This window comes from Strix uralensis, chromosome 5, assembly GCF_047716275.1.
Source record: "Strix uralensis isolate ZFMK-TIS-50842 chromosome 5, bStrUra1, whole genome shotgun sequence".
Lineage (NCBI taxonomy): Eukaryota > Metazoa > Chordata > Aves > Strigiformes > Strigidae > Strix > Strix uralensis.
In genome coordinates this window covers 72,878,720-72,894,131 of record NC_133976.1, presented here as the reverse complement: position 1 = coordinate 72,894,131, position 15,412 = coordinate 72,878,720, and the positions used below count along the sequence as shown (strand labels likewise).

Genomic DNA, 15,412 nt, shown 5'->3' with positions numbered 1-15,412 from the left:
GAGCTGCCTTTTCTCACCTCCAAGCTGGAGCATCCTCCATGCAGGTTAGCACCTTGCCTGGTTTTATCTCTCAAGTGTTGCTTTGTCCTGAAGTTCCTGTCTTTCCTCCTCGGTGAGCTGAGTGCTATGTCCCTGTCCGTTAGCATTGTTAGGACCAGATTTGGACTGCAATAAAAAAGGGGTGTTTTCTGGTTTGCTCTGGTGTAAATTCCCAGCTTCTCTGCTAGCAGTAGGGTGTATAGCTGGTACTGCTATGCAGTTCAAGCATTGCTATAGGAAATTTGTAGGGTAAATAATATCAAAGACTAGTCCCATTTTCCACCTAGATACCAGTTCTGGTGGCTACCAAGACTAAAGGTTTAATTGACTACATATTTCTAATTATTTCCCCTATCTGGACACATCACCACGAATGCTTGCATTTTTTTCTCTGATTGCCATGAAAACTTCATATCTGGGCTGTGACTGACTTAATGAAACCACATTTCCAGCACTCGTCACATGATAGGCAAGCAGTACCTGACCCTCTGCCTTAGCTTGCAGTGGTCAAGAATGAAGTGTCTTCTATCAAGAAGAGCAGTGATGCTCTGAGCCTGTCTGGCTGAAGAAAGTAGTTCATGACGGGAAGACCTTGTGTTTGTGTGTATTTCTTCCTCTGATCTCTTGATCAGGTCAGACCCTGTATGTTTTATTTCAGCTGGGCATCAGTATTTGAATTGATGGTGGCAAGAGGGTAATGTGGCTTGGAATTTGGTATTCAGAAGTGACAGAGTGATGCACGTGAGCAGCAGCACCCCTTTCGTTCCCTCGGGAGAAGGCTGCTCTTGAGCAATGCCAAGAAGCTACCTACTACTCCATGTAGCACATGGCTTTGCTGATATCTTGGTGCCTGGGCACTGAGCCCCTGCTCCACTGCCATTCCTCCTCTTGACTGTGGAAGGGTTAGCTTTCTTCAGACATCACCTGGATCTAATTTGAGGCTTAGCTTTTTCATCTCTGGCACTCATCAATAGAAAAATAGATTGTCTTAAGTTATCAAAACTTGCAAATGACTCTTTACCTAAATTTTTGAGGAAAAAATGTCTAAGCTTGAAAGAGACTCAGTGCTGTGGTATGTTGCAACTGACCACCAGAACAGGAATGACTCGTAGAGAGATCAGCCTCAGTGTGAAGCTCACTTCAGGCAGAATCCCATCCATCTGGGAAGATGTCTGTCTAAAGGCTCTAGGTCTTGCTCATGTTATGTCTCGGATCCCTACCACACACTGAACCAGTTCAGTAGATGAGTGGTAGGAAGCACACTTCCAGTATGTGAGCTCCTTTTTAATCTCTCCGCAGAGGTAACTCAGCACTCTTGAGTGTCTGCCTACGCTACCTTGCAGGGACCTCAGCAGGACAGCCAAGAGCAGGTTAGAGAAGACAGGCAGCACAGGTCCCTCCGCTTCCTCCTGCCCTGCCTCAGGCTGCCGGCGACCACAGAAGCAAAACAAGAGACACAAGCCACTTCTGGCGAGCAGCAGCTGGGACCGGATGGGCTCTGTGGTGCTTGCAGCAAAGCTCTGCAGAGCCTTGCGGTGTTCCTGGGACTGAGCAGCATTTCAGGGGTGGGCTCCGGACTCCCAGATGGTGCTTCTCTGAGCACAGCATCCCTCTGCACTGCGCTGGCCCAGGCGCTCAGCCGGGGCACTCCTGCCGAGATGAGGGCTGCCTGGGATGTTTTGAAGAGGTAACACATCTGGCAATGCAGGGGCTTTCTAAAAATCTGTTATATTTCTGATTTTTGGAGGCTGGAAAAACTGAACCCTTGTTTTATTTCTTACTGCCCTTTTTCAAAATGCCAAAGTTTTTTGCTTTGTCATCTCTTAGAAAACTTATTTCTGAGAAACTTTTTAAAACTTTCTCTCATTTTGTTCACCAATTACTATCTAGTGGATTTTTCTCCCAGAATGGAAACTTTCTGTTCTGAGTAGTTACCAGCCCAGTAGGTCTCTTGAATTTAAAAGTGTTCTTTCACTTTTTTTAGAGTATGTAAATAAGTATGAACAGATGCTCTGAGAACATTGCCCAGACATTGCCTGTTTAAAACCAGATTATGGGTTTTCTGTGCAAGAATCAGTTAAGCAGGTGCAACCCTGTCTCACCTCCGAGAAAAGCTTTTCCTTTTTCCTGCTGGAGCATACCTCTTCCAGGCAGACAGGGCACAGGCGCATCTAAAATCCCAGCCTTATCAATGCCGTGTAAGAGTAAGAATAAGGTGTGCAGAGCATAAGGAAGGACCATCATCCCAACGGTCCTAATACGCAGCTCCTTCTCTACCCCCCCAATCTACCCTGTACCTAATCAATCTGCTGATCTCATACTTCTCACTTCTGGGTCACTTAAGCAATACTGCTATTGTTACTAGACTGAAATTACGATTTCCTTTAGCATATGGTTCTTGATGTGAAAATGCCCTCTAATTAGCTCTTTGGCTGCAAGAACAAACTGGTGAGTTATGTTCTTGATGCAAACTATCAATTTTCACATCAGGAGGTCTTCGGAAGAGCTGTAATTCCTATCCTGTCACTAAAATGTGCTCAGGCTCTGTTCCTGCAGTTACTCTGCAAGGGTTTATTCAGGATGTCCAATTGCTGGTGAAGTGGAACTAGGGAAGAGCCCTGAGGAACTAGTGGGACCTGTCAGAGTTGGAAGGAAAGCAGAAGGAGATGCTAAAAGTATGAAGACTCCAGACTCAGGAGTCTTTGATTGCTACTCAACCCTTGTTTATATTATGTATTATATTATAAGCATATATATAGGTATCTATACATATGTGCTTATAACTGCATAACCTTGCAGTGCTTTTGGTTTTGCCCATAAATTAAATGGAGACACTTTTGAATTCTGAGCAGAAAAAAACCTGTTCATTGCTCATGCGTGCAAAGGGCCAGAGTGTTTAACAGAGACAAGCTACTAAGCAGATGTCAAAGCAGAGGTAAGATGCGAAGCGCTGCAGATCTGCCTGCCTGGGCATTCCTGCTGTGCTTGTGGTTGTGCGTGCAATACAAATGCCTACACGTTCCTGCCTTAGTGTTGGGTTTGCTGTTCCAGACAGGCGAGCGCACACCTGAGAAGCACTGCGCTTTCCAACCTGTTCTGAGGGGGAACCACTGGCACTGGACGTAGCTGAGACAGCAGTGGTGGGAATCGGCAGCCCTGTTCCTGCCCCTCCCTTACACAGCTGGGAATTCACATTATGGCCAAAGCAGGTCTGGGGGCACGGTCCTTTGGGTCTCATCCTCCCCTATGCTCTACTGCTTTTGACCTTTGATCTGAGGCACACAGAGAGGGACTCTACAGTATGCTGTCAGCCTACGCTGAGCACAGTGCAAGCATCACCCTCAGCTTCTGCGTGCAGAGGAGTGGAGGGTAAGGCAGCAATATCTGCAGGTGAGGGTTCTCCAGTGTGTACTCGCTGTGAGCATGCCGTCCTGTGTTCAAGCTAGTCCCTGAGCTCTGGCTAGTGCAGGAGTGTCATCCACTTATCTCCTGTACACAGAGCACGGTGTCCACAGACAGTCGTATCTTACCCCACAAACAACCTGGGCACAGAAATGAGACCTTCGCTGGTCTGCAGGCATTCAGTGGAGACATGGTTGTTCTTGCCTTGGGATTCTGGTCCTTCAGGTCATTATTTGGAAGCGGGTATTTGCTAGGGAGGCTGCATCTGAATGAGGCTGCCCCCATGGCTGCAGCAGGATCTTCTGTCACTGGCAGGCTCTTGCAATGGCTTTTGGCTCCTGATGGTGTAGTTTCAAAATATATGTGCCTTTCTGGGAGGGAGCTTAGTGGCTCAAGCACGAGTCAGTCCTTTGTGCTTACTTTGGCTTCTTTCTCTGCTCAGCAGTCTCCAGGTTCCTGTAATGTGCTAGCCAGTATCAGTCTCTATTTATCCCTCTTCTGTGCGTATTTGTGACAATTTTGCTTGCTACAGCCATGGTCACTTAAGCTGAATAACATTTTCAGGCTGAAATGGCCAGTAGCAGGGTGATTATCAGATAGAGGAAATGTATCGTATTTGCTCTGGCCTTTGGTTCCCAGATAATATAACGGCAAATTGAGTTCCTGGAAGCTGGGAGGTGGCTTGCAAGATTACATGGCCCCAAAACGCATGGAGGCAGTTTGTCATGTGTGACAGAGAAGCGGAGGGGGAGGTGGAAGTGAGGAGCGAAGCTGCTCTTGGTGCTTAGCAAAGGCCAGGTGTGGCTGATGGCTTCTTCACCTCGGGAGCGCCGAAGCAGCAGCAATTGTGCCTTGGCTGCTCTCATAAAAGTGCTTTGGTCAGGAGTATAAGTTCATTTAAAAGTCTCTGCTACTTGCAGAGCAGTAAGAGATAGCATATGTCTTCATTTCCCTCTCCTCGTTCTCCCTCATCATTCCTCTAAAGCTGGTGCTTTTGAATCCCTACTCCTTTTAGGTTTGAACCGCCTCTCTGGGTGGCTGGAGGTGGCTGGGTGCTTTAGATGAGAGAAATCGAATTAACGTTCATTCCCTGCATAGCTGGATGTAGATGTGAAGTGAGACCAGACCTAGGAGTAGGTCCTGTGGTTCCTACTAGAGCATGCAGGGCCAGCACTCCTGTGTGCAGGCTGTGCAGGATGGGGCCAGTTCTTGCGCACATCTGACCCAGAAAATGTCAAAGTACCTTGTTATCTCCAGAGGAAGCTCATTCCAGGCTTGATTTGTCTGGACTGTGAGCACTTCCCTGGGAGTGCAGCCTCAGCTGCTGGTGGAAGACTGGGACCAAGCTGAAGACAGAAATCTTGGCAAATGTTGCACAGTAGAGAGAAAGATGAGCAAAATGCAACATAAATTTCAAGAGAGGAATCCATAGCCTTTAGGATCAGGATTTTCCAGCTCTTGTCCTGGCTGTGGTGCGAGGTACCCTGACAGAGACGCCCTGGTCCAGCGCTCTTGATGTTCTCCAAAACGGGTGTTGGGGAGAAGTGGCTAAGCCAGCCGCGGAACACTCATATCCTGTGCGGCAGCGCTGCGCTGCTCTGCGCCAGCAAAGGCAGCTTGGCAGCCTGCCCGGACCTGGAAGCTGCAGCAAGACCTGCTCGGGGAGGCATTGCTCCAGCGCCAGCTGTCCCAGTAAACGGCGGGTCACGGCTTGGCCACCTGGGACGCGGCTGGAAGGAGTGTGGCTGCTCCAGCTGGCAATGTCTTCAGCCCTGTGCTCTAGATAGGCAGCCTCCCATTTCATGCCTCCCATTTCACACCTCCAGCAGGGGAGGTCACACGCAAAATAACACCCTTGTGCCATCTGGGGGGCTGACATGAGTGGTGCACAGGTGCCAGCACCAGCACTGCCACTTGCCCAGCACTTGTAGCATTGAGAGGAAGATGCTCTGCAGCTGCCCGGTGAGGTTCATTTTGCACAACTCCAGGTGGTACACGCTGCTGCAAAAGCCCTTCCCTGGTGTTCTCCTTATTCATACAAATAAAGTATATGTATGTGTATGTATCCAAATATTTTTAAATGACATTATCTCAGTAGATCTCAGGATGAAATTAGTTTCCTGTTACTACAGCATGCATGTTAGCTAGGCTTGTTGGTTTTCTGTTTTTGCTTTTTGGTGTTTTTTTTTTTAAATACTCACATTCTTCCATATCTCTTATTTGTTTCTTGCAAATATTTCCTAAGGTTTTGTTTCCGACTGTCCCTGTTCTTCCACTTGGCTTAGATATGGTTACAGACTCAAAATCTTAGACATTGAGATTGCATCCTTTGCATTTTTCCCTTTAGATTTTCATTGCCTCTGATGGGCAGATTAAAGCCCCTCCCAGTTTCTTTGCCTTCTGCAATTTCAAAAATGTGTATTGAAAACATCTTTTTCTGTAGTCTTAACTGATCCTGTGTGATATTTGTTGGTTCTCTTCCTATCTTAAGTAAAAAGATTGTTGTTTCGTTGGTTTTTTTTAAAATCTCTCAAATACCATCTCCCAAAACCATATGGACTTTTTCTTGTTTCACCCCAGAAGATGTGTAAAGTGATGTTTTACTTTAAATATGCTTCGCTTAGGATTTTCCAGCTTGTTTTTGCACTTGTAGATTTAATATTTCCCCTTGCTGCATATGTTTACACTAAACATTTGTTTTCATTTTCAACTTATTGTTGTGTTCAGCACAGTCTTATCTTGCTGGGTGGAAGTCAAATAGTTTATTGATTACACGGTTTCCTATCACAGTCTATTAGTTCCTGCCAATTAGCTTGTCTTGTTGATAAGATTATTGCCATTGGTGTGCTGTAGTGATCGTGGTTATCCAGGGATATTTGAGCAGCGATGCTGATGCACACAGAAGTTTTGAGAATCCCTAGAAATGTTTCCTTATTCAATCTCCTCTCTCCTTACACCAATCTGTTGCACAAGGTAAGGTATTATTTGACTTTGCTGTTGTTTTTTTAATCCCTATATCCTTACCCTAACTATTTAACAACTGCACTATTCACTGGGAGACGGTTTCTGCACAGGGATGTTCTCTGCTTCTTACTGTCTTGTGTAATTCCTACTCTCGAACATCTTCCCTGGTTTCCAGCAGTCACTGATTTGAGGACTGGAGCTGACTTTTATGTGGGCCATCCTGTTTAATCGTTGCTGCTGTGGAGCAGTCCTCTGTGAATTTGCCTAGTTCCTTTCTGAATGATATTCTGTGGCAATGGCCAGAAGTACCACATTTAATTAATTATGCACAGTGGGAGGGAAAAGTATTTCCTTTTGTTTTAAATATGAATATTTTAATTAGATGCCATTAGTTGTTGCACTATGAGATGTAGTGAAAGATATATTCATTGTCTCTGTCTTTTCCTTGTTTCCTAGACTTCTGTTGTCACCCTCTTTTTATGCTAGGCATCTCTTCCTGAGACGAGGAGTTGTGTATTTGATCACTCCTTGGTTGAATCTGTTCCTTACCTCTGCCTGTCCTTTGTCCCTTTCCCTGTTTCTCCTGTAGGAAGTCCGGTGCTGTGTGGGTACACCACAGATTAATGTGGTGGCACCACAGTGTTTTCTGCTTCGTTGCTGTTGTTCTACTATCTTCTCAAACTCCCTGTACACAGCTCAGGTTCTGCTGCTGCTTGCAGGCCTGATACAAGGACACTGAACCCAAAAGCGTGATTTTTTGGTTGTTCTCTCTTGCCCCAGATATTCTTCAACAGATGTAATAAAAATATTTTAAAACCTTGCCTCCCTTACATCTTTGGACCATCACAGCTGTAACACATCTAGCCTGAACAATATTCTGTTCTGTTTGCCTTTCTTATGGCCTCAAAGCACGAAGCTAAGGTCATTGGGTAAATACCTGCAGTAATCCCAAGACCTCCTTCTTGAACAGCCACAGCTAACCTAGGGTTGGGTATGCACAACTGTGGCTGTTTTTATCCCTGCTGCGTGATTTTTCATCTGCTGCTTGCCTGCTCCCATTGTGGCTTCTGGAGTGATGTCCTGGGATGGGGCAGTGCTGCTCCTGGGAAAGACCAGTGGCAAAGATCCCTGGGTGTGAGGGAAGAGAGTTTGCAACCTGCTGAATTTCTGAACGAGGCTGTTTTGGGCCCTTAGTAAGAAGCAGCAGAGCATTTAGCAGAGTTTATTTCCAGCTCAGAGCTCTGCTGTCCACCCCTGCTCCTGGCCACGGCACAGCCCAGCTGCCCCCGTGGGCATTGCAGCTTGGGTTGCGATGCAGGACCTTGCCCTGTGCCCATGTCTTCCCCACTGAGGAGATGCTCTGTGATGGGAATTCACCATGAATTCGTATTTCATCTCTTACCTCTTCCCAGCAGGTCTCGGGGTTTCGGCTCCCTCGGGCAGGGCTGCAGAGGCACCTGTGTGCGGTGATCTCCCCTTTCTCCTGTGCTTCCAGGCAGGGACAGCACTGGGCAGTGAGAAGATGGAGAGCGGGAGCCAAGCGGTCCCTGGCCCGGGAGGGAGAGCGCTGGCGGTGGTGGTGTGAGTCCTTCTTGAAGGCGGGGGGAACAAACCCCTTTGCACTGGCCATGAAATCAGTCATGTGTAGGTTTTTGTCCAGCCCTGGGGGGTGGGGGAAGGAATGTGGGTTGGGCGAAGTCTAGGATTACACCACGGCTGAATTTTTTCTTTCCACACTTTAAATAGCCAGCACCTTTCAGTCCTGCCTTTGCGTCTCCTGTCGGCTCGCGCCCTGACAGCACCGTCTGCAAGGTAACACCTCTGCCCCTGTTTTCTTCTGCCCTGCTCCCCCCGCGCCCCACACCCACCCGGGTCCGCCGTGGATGAGAGGTCACTGTGCGCTTTCTGCCTGTTTAATCATTTTCTAGCGTGGAGGGGTCCTCCCAGTCCTTCCTTGCGGTCGCTGTCAAACGCCTGCCAGTGTTTTCTTGCTCCTCTTCACGTCCCAAAGTGTTTTATAGGGGTCTATGTAGGGGGAGGGGAGAGACTGAAAGTGCTGCTTTGCCCCCCCCCCCCCCCCCCCCCTTTTTTTTTTTTTCCCTCTCCCCGGATGGAGGAGAGTGTCATTTGCTGCCAGTGCCTTTTCCTGCTCTCTTGGAGAGGGAGTTCCAGGCAGGAATGAATGGCAGCATGGGGCTGGGGCAGCTGCCTCTGCAGGGCACGAGCAGGCTCGAGGGCTGGCACTGCGCAAAGGAAGGTGCCCTCCTTGGCATGAGGTCCTGAGCGATTCCAGCTTTGGCACCAGATGTTGGTGGGAACCGTGGTCCTTAGCCTTTGCCCTGTGGGACTCGGCAGCCCACGAGGAACAGGCTCAAACACCCCCTGAGCCTCTGTTGCAGCAGAGCTGATGCCACCTGTGCTGCCCATACACGTCTCCTTGCTGTGCTCTGAGGCACCAGCTGCACACCAACAGTCACGTATGTGATGCCCTGGCTTTCTTGGGAGAAGAAGTGTCCTCTCAGAGGTTTTTGGGGAAAGGTGGGACAGCAGGATAGGTGCACACCTACTCTGTGCCCATCTTTGACTTCTCTTCGCAGAGATCTGTTTAGAGATGGGAGAAGCTCTTGCAGTGCCGAAGCTTCCCGAGAGCGGTACTGTGGGGAGCCTTTGCAGGCAATGGGCAGATGTTTGGAGGGGCAGAACCTGGGAGAGGAGAGATCCCAGGTGGCCATGGCATCTGTACCCTATCTTTTCCTGCTATTAGAAAGATAGTACCTTTCTGAAAAATCTCCTTTTCTTACAGCCTAATAGATTGCCAGCAAGAGTTGCCACCACCAAAAGCAGAAACTTGTTTGCCTCTTATTTCAGTTTGTCCTCTTCCTGCATTTAAGACTTCCGTGTGTTTTGTGGCTTTCATTGCGTGGTCTGTAAAACCAGACCTTGGTAAGCAGCAACAGGAGAGAAGAGAAACCCTTATAAAATACCTTGTCAAGTATTTGATCCCTTTCTCACCCTGCTCCAGCCCTAAGTCTGTTCCCAGTACCTGCTGCAGTGGGAGCTCCAGCCTGGCTGAGCTGCTGGATCTTCTGTGTAACACTGTGCTTAGAGGATAGGTTTCCAGAAGCAGGAGAGTTTTGAAATAAGTCAATTAAAAATAATGAAACAGATAGTGGCCTTTAAGGACTAGTTTTGCACTAAGCAATGAAAATGCATGCATGGTCTTAGCACCTGGCTGCCAGCATGAATTGGTATAAAAATCAGAGCAAGAGATGAATGGTTTGGCGTGGGTGAGGGTGCGTGTCCTTTGCCCTCTCTTGCCTCCCGTAGCCCAAATTTCTGCCTCGTTGCATGGCTTGTGCTGAACGTAACGGAGGAAACTCCTTCTGAAGGTGGGATGGATTACAGAGTCCCTGGTGCTGTCAGCAATGGCGAAACAGTGCCCGCACACCCCGGCATGGAGAAGGAGAAGGAGGAGGAGGAGGAGGAGCAGACCCTGGAGCGAGGGCAGTGGAACAATAAGCTGGAGTACGTCCTGTCTGTGGCTGGGGAGATCATCGGCCTGGGAAATGTCTGGCGCTTTCCCTACCTCTGCTACAAGAACGGTGGAGGTAAGTGCAGCCCTGGCCCTGGCCAGCCCCAGGGGTGCCTGGTCACTGTCCTCCTTCCACGGTGCCTTCTGCCTCTGCAACCTGTGTCCAGCCTTGCTCACCCCTGGCAGCAGCTTCTCAGCAATGTCCAAGTCATGAGTCTGAAGAGAGGGTGCCAACCTGCCAGCATAGTGTTGCCATCTTGGCTGTAAGCCGGGTTTGTTTTGACCTGGTGGGATGTGGGTGACTGAGCAGCAACATCCTAGGGTTTCTGGTGGCTGTAGCCATGTTTCCTTGAGGTGTGTAGAGCCCTGGTCCTGCTGGTGATGTGGGTGGCTATCTGCAGGGGGAGGCAGGAGGAGCAGGGTGGGGGCTCAGCTCTGAGCAGTGTGACTCACTCCAGGCACCCCCTCCTTGAGGAGCATCAGGCACCCTGTGCAAGTAAGACAGTGAGTCCCAGTGGCATAGCAGGGAGCGGTGCTGGAGGCCACAAGACACCCATGTCTTTGCAGGCGCTGTGAGGAGCTGCAGCATTTCCTGGAGGCTCGAGGGGCCTCCAAGGGGCTCTTGTCCACAGGTGCTGGTCTGGTGTCTGACCGTGGAGGGATGTCCCCTGGGTGCTGGAGCCAGGTGTCAGGGATGGATCAGAGTTGAAGGGGTTTTCCTCGACTCGTTGCAGGACAGCACCCCTCCTGCACCCCGTGGTGCCCCCCTGGGAGAGGGGACCCCTGCCTCTGAGCCATGCTGCAGGGCAGTGAGGTGTGCGGATGGACATGCTTGATGGAGAGAGAGGCAGTGGGGTGTTGTTGCTACTGCCGAGGTTCTGGCACATTGGTGCTACTCCAGCTGTGCTCAGCAGTGACCGGTGGCTGATCCCCTGGGCTGTCCATGACTTAGCGGCAGAACCAGGCTTGCTTTTACAGGTGGAGGGTTGCTGTGGACTTTCATAGGTGTTTGTGGCTGCTTTTTAAGGGAGAAAATTGTCTGAAAAACTGAAAGACCAAAGCTCTTCTCAAGTTTGGCTTGGTGGCACATGGAGAGAGGGAGTTTCTCTCCCTGTCTGGTGATTAATTGCTAATTGGGCTCTCCGGAAGGGCAGGGGAGAGGGGAAATGGTGCTTGGCTGGGAGCTGGCAGGGAGCGAGCACTGGGGACCTGGGGCTGAAATCCCCTGGCTTGAGCTTGGGGTAGTCTCATGGGCCTCACTAAACTGCTTTCATCCCAGTGGCATAAAAGAGGATTAACTGCTGTTTAGCTACTTTCATGCCATACTTTGCTCAGTGCTTGTTTCTTTTCACCAGGTGGTCAGGCATTTTCTTTTCCTTTGAAAAATTAGGATTTTTCCTATTCTCCTTTTCCACAGGGAATGTTTCTTGGCTGCTTGCTGAGCCATGTCTGCTCCCACTGCTGCACCCTTCCTGGGCGCCATCCTCTCCGGGGGGAGTGGGACCTGGCACCCCTTTCCCTGCTGCTCCTCCCACCGTGTTCCCCCACTGGGGTTGGGGGAGAGCTGAGGGCAGGTTTTGGGGAATGGGGAGCCACAGTGTGTGGTTGGACAGCAGAGGCAAGATGCAAAGGGATAGGGATTTCTCAGCATTTTTTTTCCCCCAGAAAATGAAGCAAAGCCCTGTGAAGTGGCAGAGACTATGAGGAGTTTGAAGTCTCAGGCAAATTTTTCATCTCTGGCTGCCTTCCCATGAGGTTAGAGCAAGGATGGGGCATGAGACTCTTGTGCAGAGAAAGTGTTTCCTGCATGACTTCTCCTGGGGCAGGGCAGTGCAACAAGGCTGTGCAGGACTCAAGGCTTCCTCCCGCACCATGGAGTCCAGCCTGCCCCAGCTGGTGCTGTATCAAATCCCTTGTAACACCTCAAGATTTAATTTTAAAGGCTGCCAAAGGTTTTGTCCTGTACTCCTGCTGGTTCAGGCATTTGCTTTTTTGGTACTTCCATAAAGGTGAGGGACCTTTATTTAATTTCCAGCTCCAGGTCAATCATGGCCAGCCTACAACCATTTTCTCTTCTGCCAGCATTACCATCCAGCTGAAACAGCTCTGCTCTGCTGGCTGACTTTTTCTCCCCCTGCTGAATTGTATGTAGACAGTGGTGATAACTCCTCTCATCTCACACTTTGCTTTCCTAAGTAAGTCAGACTCTTCACAAGAAAGGTATCTGCAAAATCTGAGCTATGCAAAGAGGGGCAGCCGGTCACTTTTCCTTTTTTAGGGATATTTCCACATAACAAAGAAAGAGTAGTCCTTTACGCATTTAGTGTTCAGTGCCTGATACCAAGGTCCTATATAGTGGCAGGAAAAAAAAAAAAAAGCAAAAACCGTTCTTTTTGCTCTTGTTCACTCTTGCTTTCACCTTCTGTGGTGGGGTCAGGCCCTCCCTGGGCAGGCTGGCCCCACCAGTTGGGAAATACTGGGGAAGCCTGTCTGGTGGTGTGGCTGCCGGTGCCGCAGCCCTCCCCAGTGCTCCCCAAACCGGCTGGTCCAAGGGCCCACCACTGCCGCTGTCCTGCATGTGTGATGGTGCTTTCTCCTTCCCCTTCAGCCAGGCAAACCTCTGATGGGTGTCGGGGCTCACCCGTGGGGAGGATGGATGGGGCTGGCCCAGAGGGATGTCAGCCAGTACTGGGGGGCTGCTCAGGTGTACTGATGGACACCCGTGTGCACCACAGCCCTCTGCTACGGGCTGCCCTACCTGCCACCCCCAGGCCAGAGTGGTTGTGCAGGGTGGCTTTGCTAGGCACCTCTCCTTGGCTTTTCCTCCTTGCCTGAAGACCATCCTGCACTAGGGCTGCTAGCATGAGGTACATTCCTGCTCTACTTGGTTATCATTTGCGTGTCTGCTGCTTTTCAGTGAGCAAGTGATTGACAAACCCACAGACTGGGGGAAGGTGTCAGTCTCTATGTGCTCCTCAGTGCTTTGGTGTTGTCATCATGACTTTGTCAGCTTGTCCAGTCAGTATAATCAATGTAAAAGGAGTCACCAACTTGATTAAAAGTCATAATGGTTTTACAGCAGGGTGTTCTGTATTTCTATACAGCTGCTGAGAACTTGTTTCACTCTTTTCTTCACAAAAATCAGGCCTAGAAACTTTCCTTTCCTCTCCATCTTTTCTAAATGTTGAGTTTCTCATGCAATCACATCACTCCGGGAGATGAAATGTGGGGAAAATCTCTTTTTCCTGGCATTCTGTCTGTGGTCTTTCCACCCCTGCAGCCCCCATCCCTCCGAGGCTCCCAGTCCCCACCTCCCCAGGAGGAACCTGCCTTGTGCCAGGTTGGAGAGGGCCTGAGCCCAGTCAACCCCTGGGGCTTATTTTTCTTATCTGCCACTTGAATCTGCCAGGTGCCTTCTTCATCCCCTACCTCATCTTCCTCTTCACCTGTGGGATCCCCGTCTTCTTCCTGGAGACAGCGCTGGGGCAGTACACCAGCCAGGGAGGGGTGACGGCCTGGCGTAGGATCTGTCCCCTCTTTGAAGGTGAGTGGGGTGAGCCTGGGAGGGCACGGCGAGGTGGGGGGACCACAGGGCCCTGGGGTGACAAGCGGTGATGCCTCTCCCCACAGACTGGATCGTTAGGTACTTCCACGCATTTTCTGCCCATCCCTGAGGATCTCAGCCTGGGAGGGCCACTGGCTGCCCCCTTTCCAAAATCACGCTGGAAAAAGTGATTATCTTTTTCACTAAATAGTTCCCATCATTATGTATCATCCTGGTTTACTCCTTCATGGCCATGGCTCTGGCCAGGAGCTTTGCAGCTAATCAGGGTTGGCCTCCAAAGAGCTAAATGATGAAAATGCTTCTGGTGGTTATAAGGGACCTAAAATGTACTATTATTTTTTTAAGTCAATGCTATGTTATTTTTCTGAGTTTTCAGATGGCTTAAAACCTTAGTGGTGAAAGGTGTCAGCTGTCTTAATAAATTGTTAGCAGTCAGATCCTCTTCTTGCACTGTTTCAGCAGTCATCCAGCTTTAAGCCACTTTCCATGATCTCTCTGAAAGTCTCAGTTTCCTCCACCCCATGTACCAAAACCTTTAGATGCTCCTCCAGCACCTCCCAGAGAAAGTGTGGCGTTAATACAAAAGCTTCCAAAACAGAAATTAAAAGGGATGAATGAACAAAATGAAAAGCAAATTTTGGTGGAAGACATGTTATTCAGCAGGTGGAGAACCATCATATGTTTCTTCCCTTTGTGTGGCTTTCCAACCATAATCTGCCCATCCCTTGTCCAGATTTTATCCCATTGCCACCCTTTCACCAGGGAAGCCTGCAGTGGGGTGGCAGGAAGAGAGAGTCCCTGGGGCCCCCTGCTTGGACCCCCACTGATGTTGCATGGTGGGCTTTGGGGAGGGCATGGTGGCTCTGGTGGCCACCCCACTGGCAATCATCTGGCAGTGCAGTCAAAATGCAGAGCAGCAGATGAAAATCCCCTCCCAAGGGGATTCCTGTTCCCATCCCCCAGCACGTGGGTCACCTGCCTTCGGGGCTCACTTTCTGCAGGAATTGGCTACGCCTCACAGGTCATCGTCGTACTGCTGAACTTCTACTACATCATTGTCCTGGCCTGGGCCTTGTTTTATCTCTTCAGTTCGTTCACCATCGACCTCCCCTGGGGCAGCTGTGACCACGAGTGGAACACAGGTGTGTGTGTGGAGTCCCCTCCCAGTCCTCCATCGGATCCTGGCTGAGGGAAACCTGCTGCTGCCCAGGACAAAACCTCAGGAGAGAGGCTTGCCCCTTTGTGGGTGGGACCACTGGTCATAGGGGTGGAGAGTGCTGGGTCAGCGCAGTGCTGCTGGCGCTTTTGGGGAAGAGGCTCGGTTGATCTGGGTCTTTGCTAGAGAGCACCAGTGCTGGCACTGCCCAAGCACTTGCAGCACCTGGCCAGTGCCACGCAGTGGTGGCGTTCCTAGTGGCTCCTGCTCTGGGGTCCAGACACTGTGGGCACCTTCCTTCTTGGCATCTTCCAGTCATCCTCTGCTGTGTGTTAGCTAAAGATCCAGTGCTGGTTGGGACTGCTCACTGTGCCCACTGGAAAGAAAAATTAAATGCCATTGTCTTAATTGTCTCAGGTTTCTCGCCAGCCTTACCCTGGAGAGCTCTCCTTTCGTGCATCTTTGGGACTCTACAAAATTTTTCTCAGAGTCCATGTCAATGACTGTTGACACTGTGGATGGAAATGGAGGGATTTTTCAGATCCTCCAGTACTATAGCCACTGCTACTTATGCTCCCTCTCTCCCTGGGCGTCTCCTGCAGGGAACTGCATGGAACTTCAGAAGGCAAACTCAACACTCAACGTGACCAATGAAAACGCCACGTCCCCTGTCATCGAGTTCTGGGAGTAAGTAAAGGACAGGCTTGTACCCCCCCTTTCCTCCAGGATGTACCTTCCCTGGGCAAGGAACAAA

At 49.9% G+C, this 15,412-nt stretch overlaps 1 protein-coding gene across 6 annotated transcripts in view; it reads left to right on the top strand.

Moving 5' to 3' along the window:
- The window catches only part of LOC141944658 (sodium- and chloride-dependent GABA transporter 2), a 45,948-nt gene that overhangs the window by 5,449 nt on the left and 25,087 nt on the right, over nucleotides 1-15,412 (top strand). For 4 of the 6 annotated variants that reach the window (XM_074871626.1, XM_074871621.1, XM_074871627.1 and 1 more), the window contains exons 1-5: nucleotides 4,116-8,217; nucleotides 9,795-10,013; nucleotides 13,347-13,481; nucleotides 14,504-14,644; nucleotides 15,261-15,345. In XM_074871626.1, the coding sequence (XP_074727727.1) occupies nucleotides 9,800-10,013; nucleotides 13,347-13,481; nucleotides 14,504-14,644; nucleotides 15,261-15,345 (575 nt within the window). In that variant the 5' untranslated portion in view covers nucleotides 4,116-8,217; nucleotides 9,795-9,799. Of the gene's footprint in view, nucleotides 1-4,115; nucleotides 8,218-9,794; nucleotides 10,014-13,346; nucleotides 13,482-14,503; nucleotides 14,645-15,260; nucleotides 15,346-15,412 lie in introns of those variants that run through there. The other 2 variants (XM_074871622.1, XM_074871625.1) reach the window with 2 other exon arrangements.